The sequence below is a fragment of the Crocodylus porosus genome, unplaced genomic scaffold (genome assembly GCF_001723895.1).
Source record: "Crocodylus porosus isolate Cpor-Errol unplaced genomic scaffold, CroPor_comp1, whole genome shotgun sequence".
Classification (NCBI taxonomy): Eukaryota; Metazoa; Chordata; order Crocodylia; family Crocodylidae; genus Crocodylus; species Crocodylus porosus.
Window position 1 is genome coordinate 63,062,046 of NW_017728909.1, and position 13,904 is coordinate 63,075,949.

The window sequence follows — 13,904 nt, forward strand, 5'->3', positions numbered from 1 at the left end:
GAGCTACTTCACACTCAGGGTGGCTAGGATCTGGAACCAACTTTCAAGAGAAGTGGTGCTGGCTCCGACCCTGGGGGTCTTTAAGAGGAGGCTAGACGAACACCTTGCTGGGGTCATTTGACCCCAGTACTTTTTCCTGCCATGGCAGGGGGTCGGACTTGATGATCTGCTCAGGTCCCTTCCGACCCCCCAAACTATGAAACTATGAAACATCTGGAGTACAGTGTCTGGCTTTGGACCCCTTGCTACAGAAGGGATTTGGACAAATGTGGACAAACTGGAGAGTCCAGCCGAAGGCAACAAAAATGATGAGGGGGCTGAGGAACATGTATTATGAGGCAAGGCTGAGGGAACTGGGCTTATTTAGTCTGTAGAAGAGAAGATTGAGTGGGGATTTAATAGCAACCTTCAACTACCTGAAAGGTGGTTCAAAAGAGGATGGAGCTAGACTGTTCTCAGTGGTGGCAGGTGACAACAAGGAGCTATGGTCTCAAGTTGCAGCAAGGGAAGTTGAGGTTAGATATTACGAAAAACTTTCTGTCTAGGAGGGTAGTAAAGCATTGAAACAGTGTACCCAGAGAGGCTGTGGAATCTCCATGCTTGGAGGTTTTTAAGACCTGGCTAGACAAAGCCTCAGCTGGGATGGTATAATTCGGGATGGTCCTGTTTTGGGCAGAGAGTGGAGCTAGATGCCCTCCTGAAGTCCCTTCTAACCCAAATTGTCTACGATTCTATGATTCTAAGGCGGATAAAGAGATTGCTCTGTGGATGTTCACAGGGGACTTTTCCTAAGCATACTGGGTTGCAAAGGAAAAAGCACGAAGATACAAGTTTGAAAATTGAGAAAAACTGTGTAGGCTGGCATCAGAGACTAAATGGAGAGGGAAGTTCACTCTCAACATGAAATGAAACATGACAGATACAGTGAAGACTTTGATGAGATGGAGAAGAAGGAGCCGATGGAGAAATGCAGAAAGAAGAGCAACAGAACCAAAGCAATAGAGAAGAAAAGTGATCTTTGAAGCACCACTCTGAATACTATACTTTCGTCAGGGCCAGAGAAAAATAATGGGTTTGATATGAGCCAATGAGATTGTACACAAGAGTTTTAGCTGTGTGGATGGATAGGAAAGGTTGTTTAACTGAGCAAGGACAAACATACTTATACCATTGGGTATACCCACTAGTCAACAAAAGTCAGCTGATCTAGTTTAAATGTTTCATCTGTGAAGATATAACTGCAGTAATTTACCCCAAATGAAAAAAAGCTAGGATAGACAAATAAAACAATTGCACTTGATTTAGCTGTACTTCAGTAACTCTCTCTTCCTTTTGAAATTGTGCAACTTCTTTGTCTATACACCCTATACAAGTTTTATGCAGAAACAATCTGCAAGACAAATGTAAATCAGGATGCAAAGACTTATTTGGACCCCCTGCTACAGAATGACTAGAAATAAATAGATAGGTCCAAGCTGAAGATGAGGTCCAAGTAATTGGCAGGATAATAGTGTTATCAACAATGATTAAGAAAGAAATTAGCAGGAAATGTTTGGGTGTGTGGGTGTAAAGGCGGCATATAAATCTCTGTTTTAGTTCAAGGTCAACCTGGATGGCAGCTAGACAACCATAAGGAGATTTCAGAAAGATGTGTCAAAATTTTAGTTTGTGCGGAAAGAGACAGGTCAAGAGTAGAGAGACAGATTTCTTAAATACGGTAGTTACCGTTTACATTTAGAGAAGCTTACCAAGAACTAAGGTATAGAGGAATAGAAGAAGGGGACCAAACTTTGTGGAACCTCCACACAAAGTTGCAGGGGTATGCAGCAAACTCTTCAAAGGCCAGGCTGAAGGAAAGAAAAGAGCTCAGGGAGGCCAGGCTCATAAAAGCCAAGGAATCTCTCAACAAAAGCATGGCTTACTGTACTGAAGCAGAAGAAATATCAAGGAGTAGCGGTTCTAAGCTTTGTCCAAGAATATATTTGTTTAACCATTTTAGTATTTATATAAGATTATTTATTATTATTTAGTATTTATATAAGATATATTACTTATTTTTCTCACAACAACCATATACATTTAAAAATTAGACTTCAAAGCAGTCCTTTGAAGAAAAGCATTCTCATCCTATTATGCCACAGGGGCATATTAGACTGCAAACTCATAGTAGCAAGGAACTTTTTTATTTGTAAAGTCCTAAAGCACCTTAGGGACAATAATATTTTAAAATTATTAATATCACTATTAATAAATAAAGAGCTGCTATGTTGGTAGAATTCTGCAGTCAAATATGAGCAGTCTAATCTCATCAACTTCTGGGAAAGAATGGTTGTGGATGAATAGAAAAAAAGAATCATACCAGCTACTCTACCAAAACATGATGCTAGAGAACTTTAAAATAAATGTATTATTTCATTAATATAAGGTCTCGTTATATAAAGTAAAATCTTAATATATTTTTTAAAAAATGACTTGATTTAATATTAAGACCATTGTAAAATATAGACTTTAAATCTATTTTGACTTCACATTGCATAACAGACTGGCTCCAGGCAAAGGCAACATTTAATATTGTCTGACCAATCTGCCCCATTACCTAATGTGGTAAACAAAGACGCACACAAGCATGTGGGGGTTGGAGAGTAACAAAAAGATAATCACATTGACATGGAAAAAATAGGGCTCAGTTCATAGGAATTCCATTATACATTCAGCAATGACTAATTCTACTAGTTACAATACATCAATGTACTAGTCATAGCATCTCCAAGTTTTTAATACTGTAGTCCCACAGACAACTAACAGAAAGAAATAGGATTAATTATTACTGAGTGTGTTGGTGGTCAAAACACACAAAAAGTAACTGAATATTTGGATTTTCCAAATAAAAGTAAGTTTTTTAGTAGCAGTGTACATCTATGTTAGACACTGTGGACTCTCCTCCCACCCCCCACTGTTGGCTACTACAGTTGGGCTGGATTTACCAAGATCTACCACAGTATATTGAACTTGCCAGCTAAAACTTATATACTTTCCTGAACCCTAAGAGATATCTTAAAGAATCAGTCCTTGAGAATGAATTGGGTGAGTAATCAGATTTCATTGCCTGAGAGGTTGTGTGCCATGTTTTAAGAAGATTATTTCTTTCAGAAATCAGATTAAAAATGAGGATGCATTTTAATCTTACCACTGTTTTATAGTTATTTCAGTACTGGCCCCAGCCCAGAAAATGTTGCCGTATGGAACCCCCTGCATCTTGATGATATTTCAAAATGCAGTATTTCCACTTCTGAAAAATCTAAGTCAATGAATTGGTAAAATCTGCCACCTACTGGTCAAGCAAAATATTATTTTTAGAGCACCACAGTGAAGACTAACATAAAAGCTGCAAAATGTGCTTATACTTCGTAAAAACCCAGTATTTTCTTTATAACAAGAACAAATGGTTATAAAAAACAGTTTCAACAAAATCCGTTTTAATCATCTGTTCCCATCCCCAGAGTACTAGTAGGCTGTAATTGCACAAACCTGCCAATAAAATCATCCCTCTTGCCAGCATCTTTGTCCCACACAGTAATATCAATAATTCCACCTCTCTCTTCATAGAGATGAAAGTCAAACTGCTCTCTCCACTGAGGATTCAAAGTTTTTGGCACAATCTAAAAGGAGAGTAAAGAAAGTCATTATTGCATTGTACAGCCATGTTCTTTCTTGAACAGTAAAATTAATCTTTGGGTTCTGCCCAGGAAGTCTTTTTCATGCACTTAATAGCTTTAATAGGGAGACTTTTTAAACATTTTTTTTTAAATGAGGCCACTGATCAATGTCTTGATCCTGTTTGGGCAAATCATCTGCCTCCAGGATCTCACAGCTCTTCACCACTTGAAATCTCTAGGAACAATGGATTTGTCCTGGGAACTGAACCATTTTTCTCTAGACTAATGATTCCTTGTCCCGAGTGACAGGTAAGTGACAAAGTTGTCTTTCTAAAACAAAGGCAGAACAAAACATCTCAAAAAGACAAATAGATGGATACTGAAAACACTTAACCAGGACCTGAAGTTCACCAGATCTGCACCGCCTTTTCTTCTTTTCCCAGTCTTATTATGCTCAGGGAGAATTAATTTACCAAGATAATTTGTTGTTTGTTTATTTATAGGAACAGATAGAGAGGTATTTTAAAAAGTGCAACCTCCTTTTCTTGTGCAATGCAGATAAACGGATATAGCTGGAGTGGTAATATTCACACCAGTTACCTCTAAAATATCATAGCAATTCAGAGTAGAGGTCTTTCTAGAACAAAAAGTTATCTAGTCTCCTCCATTAGAGTTCAATAACAGTAGTAATTCCAGAATTGAGCCAGAATGGAAGCTGGCTCAACACATTCTTTATAAGGCAATATATAATTTTAACGATTTATAGAAAAGCAGGGCTAAGAGGGATCTCCAAAGGTCATCTGGTCCAACCCCCTGCTTGAGGAAGGATCACCCCTATCCAAACCATCAGGTCCAATCAGCCCCGTCACACAACTATAAAGCATATTGCCCCAAAATACCAACACCACCCTAACCAGCCACAGGAAAAGCAAGGGGATAAAGGCTATCAGTGTACAGTTTTTGTAAGGGTTACTAAAATACCCTTGAGAGATCCATCCTCCCCCACCATTATAGAGAAAGGCAAAACTCCCCACAGCCCATACTAGTTTGAAAATGGAGTAAAGTTCCTTCTTGATCCAAAATACGATGATCAGTCTGACCCTGAACAGAAGGGCAAAACCCTCTAATCAGATCCTCTGGGTTTTAGTCCCAGTAAAACCACTGGCATACCCACACATGCTGCAGCCAGCATAAAAGCTTATAAAACCAAACCCTTTTCCTCCCTCCCTGCCTCCACACCAGTAGCAACAGGTGGGGAAAAATTCCTTCCCCACTCCATGTGGCCACCAGCAAAGCCCACAAGCATGGGAAAAAGCAAACACCCTCCACTCCACTCAATGAGCTGGGGCCAGCAAGCACAACTCCACACATAACATTCCCTATCTAGATACCCAGAACCCCTCTTCCAGTACTCCCTCCATAAATTTATCCCCCATGCTTTAATCTTTCATAACTAAAGCTGTTTGTGGAGCTCTGCTTCATTATCCTGCTGCTGTATATGGTCTTCTCTGGTCTTCTCCAATATCCACCCAGTCTGGACTGCAGAACCCTTTTCATGATCTCCCAGTGATCACTGTGGGTGTGGGGGGATCCTGGGCTTCTATTTAAAGAGCACTGCAGGCGTTACTTCTCCTAGATCACCCCTGATCAATGCCTATACAACCTCTTCTTGAAAACCTCCGGTGATGGAGATTCTACAACGCTCCTAGGCAGTCGATTCCACTGCCTCTCCATTCTAACAAAGAAGATTTTCCTGATGGCTAATTGAAACCTGCTTTGCCGCAACTTCAAGCCACTGGTATACATCCTGCTGTTTACAAACAGAAGGAATGTGTTCTTCCTCTTCCTTACGGCAGCCTATAATGGGGCGAGGCGGGTAAAGGACCCCTGTAACTTTCCCTTTTAAAGAGCAGCAGGCCAGGGCTGCAATATGTTGCTAGCAGCTGAGTGAGGACGAGCTGCAAGAAATTAAGCAACCAAGGGAGATAAAGACAGGCATGACAGAGCTACAAGCAGTGGTTGAGGGGAAAGCTGCCTTACAACAAGCTACAAGGGCAGTAGTTAAATAGTTTCATACTTTCTAGGGGTTGGAAGGGACCTGAACAGATCATCTAGTCCAACCCCCAAGTTGTGAAGAACAACTGAGAAGCCAGCAGTAGGCAAGAGCAGACTGATTAGTGGGCTAAGAAGAAACTTATCTGCCCAGTTTTGGAGATCATGTGACTGGAAGTGGTGAAGCCCAGGGTACTAGAAGCCTGATTTCTAGGCCACAGACTCAGTCTGGTCCTGAGCTCTGCAGATGGAAGCTCTTATAGAAACCCAAGCTGCTGGAGAGGGGAACACCAGCAAACACAGGCATCCAGAAGAGCTGGAGGGTGCCAGATTTAGAGTTTGTGGTGACCCAGAAGGGTGTAAGCATTTTGCTAGGGAACAATTTCTTTATGATAGCTGTTAAAGCTGTAAATCATAAGTGTGGCTGAAGGGGAGGCAGGAGACTATGGTGGAGTCCTCCTACCTGTGCTCTACTCTCTGCTTGAAGCAGCAGGCTTAGAGCCTAGGTGGAACCACTGGTCAGGGGGAAGGCTAGTGTGGGAGAGCAGGACCAGTGGGAATAGACCACAGTGGATGCCAATCAGGCCCTAAGCATTTTAGTTGAGGACCTAGAGTCCAGTGGATAGGACTGTACACGAAGATTAGAAGCAACCCAAAGGGAGGTAGAAAACCACGGAGGGAGGTAGTGGGTGCTCAGTGTTCTGAGTTGTGGGCTAAGGGCCTGGTGGATCGAGGCAGGGCTGACCAGGGAGTCCAGAGAACTGAGTTGGGGAGCTAGATCATGGAGATAAGTGAGCAATTTGCTTAAGACTGAGACTAAGAAGAGGTGGCCTGCTCAGGACATGGACCAAGAGCCTGATGATGAGTGGGGCAGAGTAAAGCACCTCAGGGCTCACTCTGGTTTCTGAGGGTAGCTTCTCAAATTTATATCCATTTTTTCCATCAAGTTGTGGCAGGCAAAGTAGCAGAGCAGTACCCTGGAAGGCCACAGTGGGAGAAAATTGAACAAATGTAGTCACACTAGGGGGTGTCAACCCTCTGAAAGTGAGTCTTTCCATGCAGCCCTTCAGATGTTTGAAGACTGCTCTTACTTCCCCTCTTAACTGACAAGCTGAACATACCTATTTATTTCAAACTCTCCTCATCTGGTTTGCCTTCCAAATCTTTTATCATTTTTTTCACCAATCTCTGGACCCTCTAACTTTTCCACACCCTTTTAAAAGTGTGAAGCACCAAACTGCACACAATACTCTAGATTTGACCTAACCCACACCAAGTAAAAGGCACCTTCAGCTCCCATATCCTGCACCTAATGGACGCCTATAGAAGTGCACTGAGGCTCCTCCAACTCACTGTAATTACAGCACGTTGAAGCAGACTCTATTAATCCAGTCTGCTGGAGCATGGTAATTATCGTGCTCCAACAGACTCCAGCTTCATATGCATCAGTGTCCCTGCGCTGAAAAAAGGTAGCAGGGGCACTTTAACTAAAGCTCATTCCACCCCTCTTAAAATAGCCCATGTGACGCTCTGGGCACTTTAATTAGAGTGGCTTTCAGAGCTGCTCTAATTAAACTGCTCTCCCCACTCTCAGAGTACATGTATAAGCACCCTAAGTTCTTACTGATGCACCCCAAAACCATATTTACCATTTTACAGCTCCATCGTACTACAAACTCGTATGTGTCTGTGATCCATCAAGACTTTGAAATCCTTTTCTGTAGTGCTGCCATGTAGCCACATGTCACTCCCTTTGTATATGCCTTTTTGACTATTCTTCCTGAAGTATAGCACCTTGCATTTGACAGTACTGAACTTCAACCTGCTGGCTGTAACTCAGCTTTTCAATCTATCAAGATCCTTCAGAATTTCACTCCTGTTCCAGTATGTTCACAATCTTTCCCAGTTTTGTGTTGTCCAGTAAATTACCAGGTACTAAGATTAGGTTAACTGGTCTGTAATTCCCTAGGTCTACCTTTTCTCATTCTGGCCTTCTTCCAGTCCTCTAGTACCTTGCCTGTCTCCCTTGACTTGGGCAATATTACGCCCCAAGATTACCTCTGCCATTAGTATCTTAGTATGATTAAACCCTGCTATCTTTACTTTCTTTATATCAGTGTTTTTCAACTTTTTTTCTTTTGCAGACCGCTTAAAAATTTCAAATAAAGATGTGGACCCCTTTGGAAATTTTGAACGGAGGTGTGGAGCCCTTTGAATTGTAAGTGTGGGTATTCACATACTTTTGATTGACTATGATCATATTCATCTTTCACAGATGCCTTAGACATAGTCTGTGGACAGAGGTTACCTGTATGTTTAGAGAACTAGACTTGACAGCTCAGGGGTACACTTCCAGTCCTATCTTACTGTAAGGGACTGCATTTCAAGTCCAATCATTAAGCACAGTTATACAGACATTTCCAATGAACAGCTCTACTTGTTCACCTTGGACCTAGAATAATGTTTGTTTTTTCTGAGCAAAAAGCCAAGGCTACAGAAAATAGTACTTATTAGGCTGAAAAAGTAATATTGAACGTAAGCCGGCAGCATAATGAAATCATCACCAAGGCCAATTCCACCTTGTCATGCATTAGCAGATGCATAACCAACAGATCAAGGGAGGTGATGCTCCCCCTCTGTGCAGCATTGGTCAGGCCACAGTTGGAGTACTGTATCCAGTTTTGGGTACTGCACTTCAGGAGGGACATGGAGAATCTGGAGAGGTTTCAGAGGAGGGCCACTTGCACGATTAGTGGCTTCTGTGAAAGACCCTATGAGGGGAGGCTGAGGGATCTGGATCTCCAGCCTTCACAAGAGCTGTCTGAGGGGAGACCTTGCAGCTGCCTATAATTTTATCAAGGGAGGACAACAGGGAATTGGAGATGTGCTTTTTACCAGAGCGCCCCTAGGAGTAACTAGGAATAATGGGTGCAAACTAGTGGAGAGCAGATTCAGGTTGGACATTAGGAAAAAAAATTTATGGTAAGGGTGGCCAGAATCTGGAATGGGCTTCTAAGAGAGGTGGTACTATCCCCTAACTTGGAGGTCTTCAAGAAGAGGCTAGACAGTCATCTGGCTGGGATCATCTGACCTAAGTTCTCTTTCCTGACAGGGGCAGGGGATTGGACACGATGATCCTTTGTGGTCCCTTCCGACTCTACAATCTATGAATCTATTACTATACCTGAGTGCTTTCAAAAAGATTTATTTCATTAGTTTCTTTGTAACAGTGTTTGCCAGAGAAAGTTTTGGAGTGGGGAAAAGAGGAGACTGACCATGTATTTAAAAAATAAGCCCAGAGAATGACAGAAGATATGCTCAACTATTTACTGACTGGGTATTATAAACTGGCAAAAACACTGTACCTGATTTTTGTCACAAAAAAATAAATTTTAGAAAAGATGAAAAACACTTTCAAAATATTAAAATGAAGTATTTAGATTGATCACCCTGGAAACCAAGTAAAATTCAAGTAGAAAAAGTTTCTTCTTCCTGTCATTTTATCAGGGCTAATCTAAAATATCAAGAGTCAAATTAATATTTGCAGAATTACATTAGGGATGGATTTTGCTTATATTTGGTGACTCAAGGCACTGTGACTCATGTAGGAATGAAGCATATAAACAGTGAACTTTAATAATCACATCCATTGTTCTGGTCCACTATGTACTGGACTAAATCTGTAACTTTGGGACAGATTTTTTTGTGGGCTGTCCTAAATTGTCTTAATGTTGATGGATCCTTAAAGCTATTAATTTGCTGTTCTACTTGCATTTCATGGAGCTGTAACAGCACATTGTTTACTCTGAGCAGAGTATCAGCCAGCTCACTAGCCCAGGTAGACATTTAGCCTCCATACAGCTGCACTCAACCATTCTCATCCAACCTGGCTAGATAACTAGGTATGATGTAGCCCTAGCCATATCATTTTTTAAAGAGATGTAAAAGGGAATTTTCCATTTGTCAGGATTAGTCAATCAGATTGGGTTTTACACCCTCCCTACAGTACCTTGGAAATGCAGCCAGTTAATTAGAACAGTGGAAAGGAAAAGAAAAAACTAAACACAACCCCCTATCAAATATTGTGACTTGCAGACAGTGTCCACCTAGTATGAACAGTGTAAGTGAACAACATGCTTTTGGTGTAAACACAAGCAAAGAATCCAAAAGGCTACTAGCACTAAGCCAGGCTGGTTTGGTACAAGGTAGATCTTAAGTTTTGTGCAGTTAGAATCAGTCTCATAGGTGATATCATTCTGCACATGAACATAGCATAGTGTGAATTGTTTTTTGAGAGTATTGGGAGGCAAGATTAAGTTTTGTATCCTTGATGTTATGATGTAATAATATTGCACTGAGAAATATAACAGTATAACAATGACATACTGAGAAATCAAGGTAAATTATTATTTTTTTCAATGCCTCATCCTTTTCCATTTATTTATTTACACTTCAGTTAAAATAATAAAAAGACAAAGCTCTACACGCTGTAGCAGCTAATTAGTATTACAATAAAATCCAAGCAGAATCCAAATAATCATCCAAGCAGAAAATCACAGATGTTAATTAAAGAAACAGAATGTATATTTCAGATCATAATTAAAAGACATTACCTTGCTCTTGTATTTCTGATGCCCCAAACGGCACTTCACATAAGGATCACTCAATCCATTTGCATCCATAGCCTTGAGACCACGACCCTCTATCAAAGTGACACTGACTATCCCTCTCCATAGTTGAGATTTTCTGTGAAGGTCTGACAGACGTAAACTCTGGGTCTGAAACTTCAGGTAAAGGATAAACTAGACTTAGTTATAACAAGCACAGATATTTACTATTTGATCTATTATTCAATGTTTTATATAAATATAAAAGGGAAAAAACTTCTCAACTTACTACAAAAGGTTTCTTTAAAAATATGGACTGTGTTAACTCTATTCTAATACAAGATTTTCTTCCCCATTTAACATGAGGAAAAATACCCCTCCTCTTAGAATCACATATTGCGGGGTGGGGAAGCAGCAATTGCTGTGGCTTTGGCTCCAGCCTCTACCTCGGGTCTGGCCATGGATGCAGCCTCCGATCCCCACCTGCCCCTCTCCCTTCCCCTTTTACCCCTGTTCTGTGCTGGCAGACTCCATCCACACTGCAGTCTCTGAGGCACTAAGCCCAACCCCAGTCCAGCCACATAGCAGCAATGAGGCTGCTACAGGGGCTGGGCTGGGCTGGGCCCTTGCTCTGTGCCCCAGGCTAGAATGGGGATGGCATAGAACAGGAGTAAGGGGGACATGGAAGGGGGAAGCACAGCAGAAAGCAAGTTTCTGAATAGTATTTTAAATTGGTTTTATTTCACAATATTTAAAAAAGACACCCAATAGTCAATAACTGCCTACAGTTTTCTAATCTTACTCTTACTACATCAAAGTACTTCAGAGACAAGAACATTATTCACAAGTCTTTAACAGGATGATGCAATTTAAACAATTTCATAACCAAAATTACTCTGAATTATAATGCCTATTACAAACCGAACTCATGTTGACCAAATTCTGTAAGTCAGCCGTCTCCTAGCCTTCTACAAACCATGTTTTTAAAGAGAACCATGTTTTTCTTATAAATTCAACACAAAAAAGATCAATGTTTTACTTTCAGTGTATGTATACTAACAAGACACTGGTTTATTTCATAAAGCAAAAGCAATTTTAAAAATAGTACGTTTATTTTGTTTAATTGTATTAAATAATTTCCCCTCATATCTAAATGATTAATGGTAGGAGTTTCCTTCTTTTTCAATTTATACATTCCACCAGTATGACCATAAACTGAAGGCAGATTCCCATTCCGTTTGTAACGCATGTGATAGCTGGTGATGGATAAATATCCCATTAGCTGGGTCTTTTAGACCAACTTTAGACAACCTCTTGTGTTATTACATGACCTTTCAGAATATAGACATACGTGCACACACACACACATATACACATATGTGTACATATGCATATACTTTATATGCATGTATAATGTATACATATTATACATATACCTATATATGCACATGCACATATAAACATACATAAATGCATAATGTTGGAAATATATATATATAGATAAATATATATAATTTGTGTGTGTGTAGTACTGTATATATAATATCTGTACTATGTAAGGGGCGGGGTGTACAGCAGTACACCAACATGCATGGGTACCCAGGGAAGAGCAGAAGTGGTGATTTCTGGTTCCTGTCACATTTCTAATTTCACCCCCAACCCCCCAAGTCAGTGCTCAAGGCAGTTGCCTCTATTGCCCCACAGTTATTCCTCTGTGTGTATTATGTAAATAATGATACATAAATACATATATTATAAATGCACACACACACATTTGAATAAACTAATGTACACATGTTGAAAATTAACAGGTTTCCATTATGTTTTCCAATAATTACTAGAAAATTGAGAACTTCCACTTTTTGATAAAAAGGTGAAAGTAGAACAACAACAAAAATAGAAATATACTATTTGATTATTGCATATAAACCAATTAAAATGTTGCTGGATTTCTCTTCCACAACCCTTTACTAATATTTTATATTGTGTGAGTCATCTTAGAGCCTTACTTAATAGCATATACATTTAATTCTTTTACAATTGAAAATAAAATTTGAACTGATTAAATGTAAAGTAACTAAACTAGGACAACATTTTCAGAATGGGCAATCTCTCTCTATCGGCCATAAAAGAATAAAAGCTAACACAATGAAACATTGTTGATTTTTAAAGACATAGCTTCTCAAAACAAACATTTTCTTCTCTAAACACTTGACTAGGATGGTTTAAGTCAAGAATAATCCTACCTTGAGCAGGGGGCTGAACTAGATAACCTCATGAAGTTCTTTCCAGCCCTATTTTCCTATGATTCTATGGAACTGAGTCAAATTAGGGTCTGACGTCATTCCAGATGGTAGAGTTAGGACAAACTGAAATAACACACCTTGCTCCCGTCACCTATATTGACCACAGCTGTAGTGCATATGAGGATTCAGTCCTTTAACTAAAGCCATTATAAACGTTAAAACTTTATTAGTTCTAAGATCATTTATCTAGGCTCAATAGATCAGGTAAATGATAACCAGAAATCTGGGTTTTCCATTTGCCAAGGTAAACATGGATTTTCTCATTTTAAGGAGAAAAACCTGGATTTTCTCCTTTAAAAAAAGAAAAATATGGCAAATTATGGGTTTCCCCATGCAGAATGGCAGTGTTCTGGGGGTGGCAGCACAGAGGGCACCTTGCCATGTTGGTGCAGGGTTCATAGCAGCAGCACTCAGCCTTATTCTGCCCTGCTGTGCTAGGTCCCACCCACTAGGCTGTGGAGGTCCCAGGTGGAGAGCAGCAGAACAGGGTGCCCCAAGCCCACGCCGACCCCATGCACAAATTAGGGGCACATGCCCGCCATGTCCCTCCCTGGGAGTGCGTGCAGTGCAACCCCCCACAATTTTTATCAGAGAATTTGTGATTTTTAAACATAGGAAACCAGGATCTCTGATGATGACTAGACTCATAAACAAATTGGAGAAATGGGGGCTAGTTAAAACTACTAAAAGGTGGCTAAATAATTGGCTCAATAGCCATAAGCAAAGGGTAACTATTAGGGCTGTGCGAAATTTCACCAGCTTTTTTATTTCAAGGCTGTTTCATCTGGTTTCAAGCTTGAAACAGCAAAATTGAAACAAAACAGAGAACTTCAAAACAGCCTCGATACAAAACTGAAGCAAGTCAAAACACTTCAAAATTTTTTAAACATTTCAAGTTTCGAAGCTCAAACTGGCCTTGCCTGTAGGGAAACAGGAACTAAATTAAGGAGAGGGAGGGGGAAGAGGGGAAAGGTAGGTGGGAAGGAGTGCTCTCATTATTGACTGTGTAGCTGGGCAGTGACTGTCATCCTTCCCTGACGTCCCTTCCAATCCCCGTGCTCTAGGGGAGGGATGGAAAATCTGCATACAAGGTGGCATTGTTTGAACTGCCCTGCTTTCTGCCTTGGTGTCAGTTGAGTGTGTACCTTAACAGATACACACTGTCACCCACCCATGTCATGAGTTTTCATAGTTTCATAGTCAGTAGGGTCAGAAGGGACCTGAGCAGATCATCAAGTCTGACCCCCTGCCATGGCAGGAAAGAGTACTGGGATCAAACAACC

At 40.5% G+C, this 13,904-nt stretch overlaps 1 protein-coding gene across 3 annotated transcripts in view; it reads right to left on the reverse strand.

Annotated features, from left to right (window-relative positions):
- Positions 1-13,904, reverse strand: part of MCTP1 (multiple C2 and transmembrane domain containing 1) — a 339,066-nt gene that overhangs the window by 201,745 nt on the left and 123,417 nt on the right. For all 3 annotated transcript variants that reach the window (XM_019532386.1, XM_019532387.1, XM_019532385.1), the window contains 2 exons: positions 10,322-10,492; positions 3,529-3,659 (listed from right to left, as the gene is read on the reverse strand). In XM_019532386.1, coding sequence (XP_019387931.1) covers positions 3,529-3,659; positions 10,322-10,492 — 302 coding nt within the window. The remainder of the gene's footprint in view (positions 1-3,528; positions 3,660-10,321; positions 10,493-13,904) is intronic.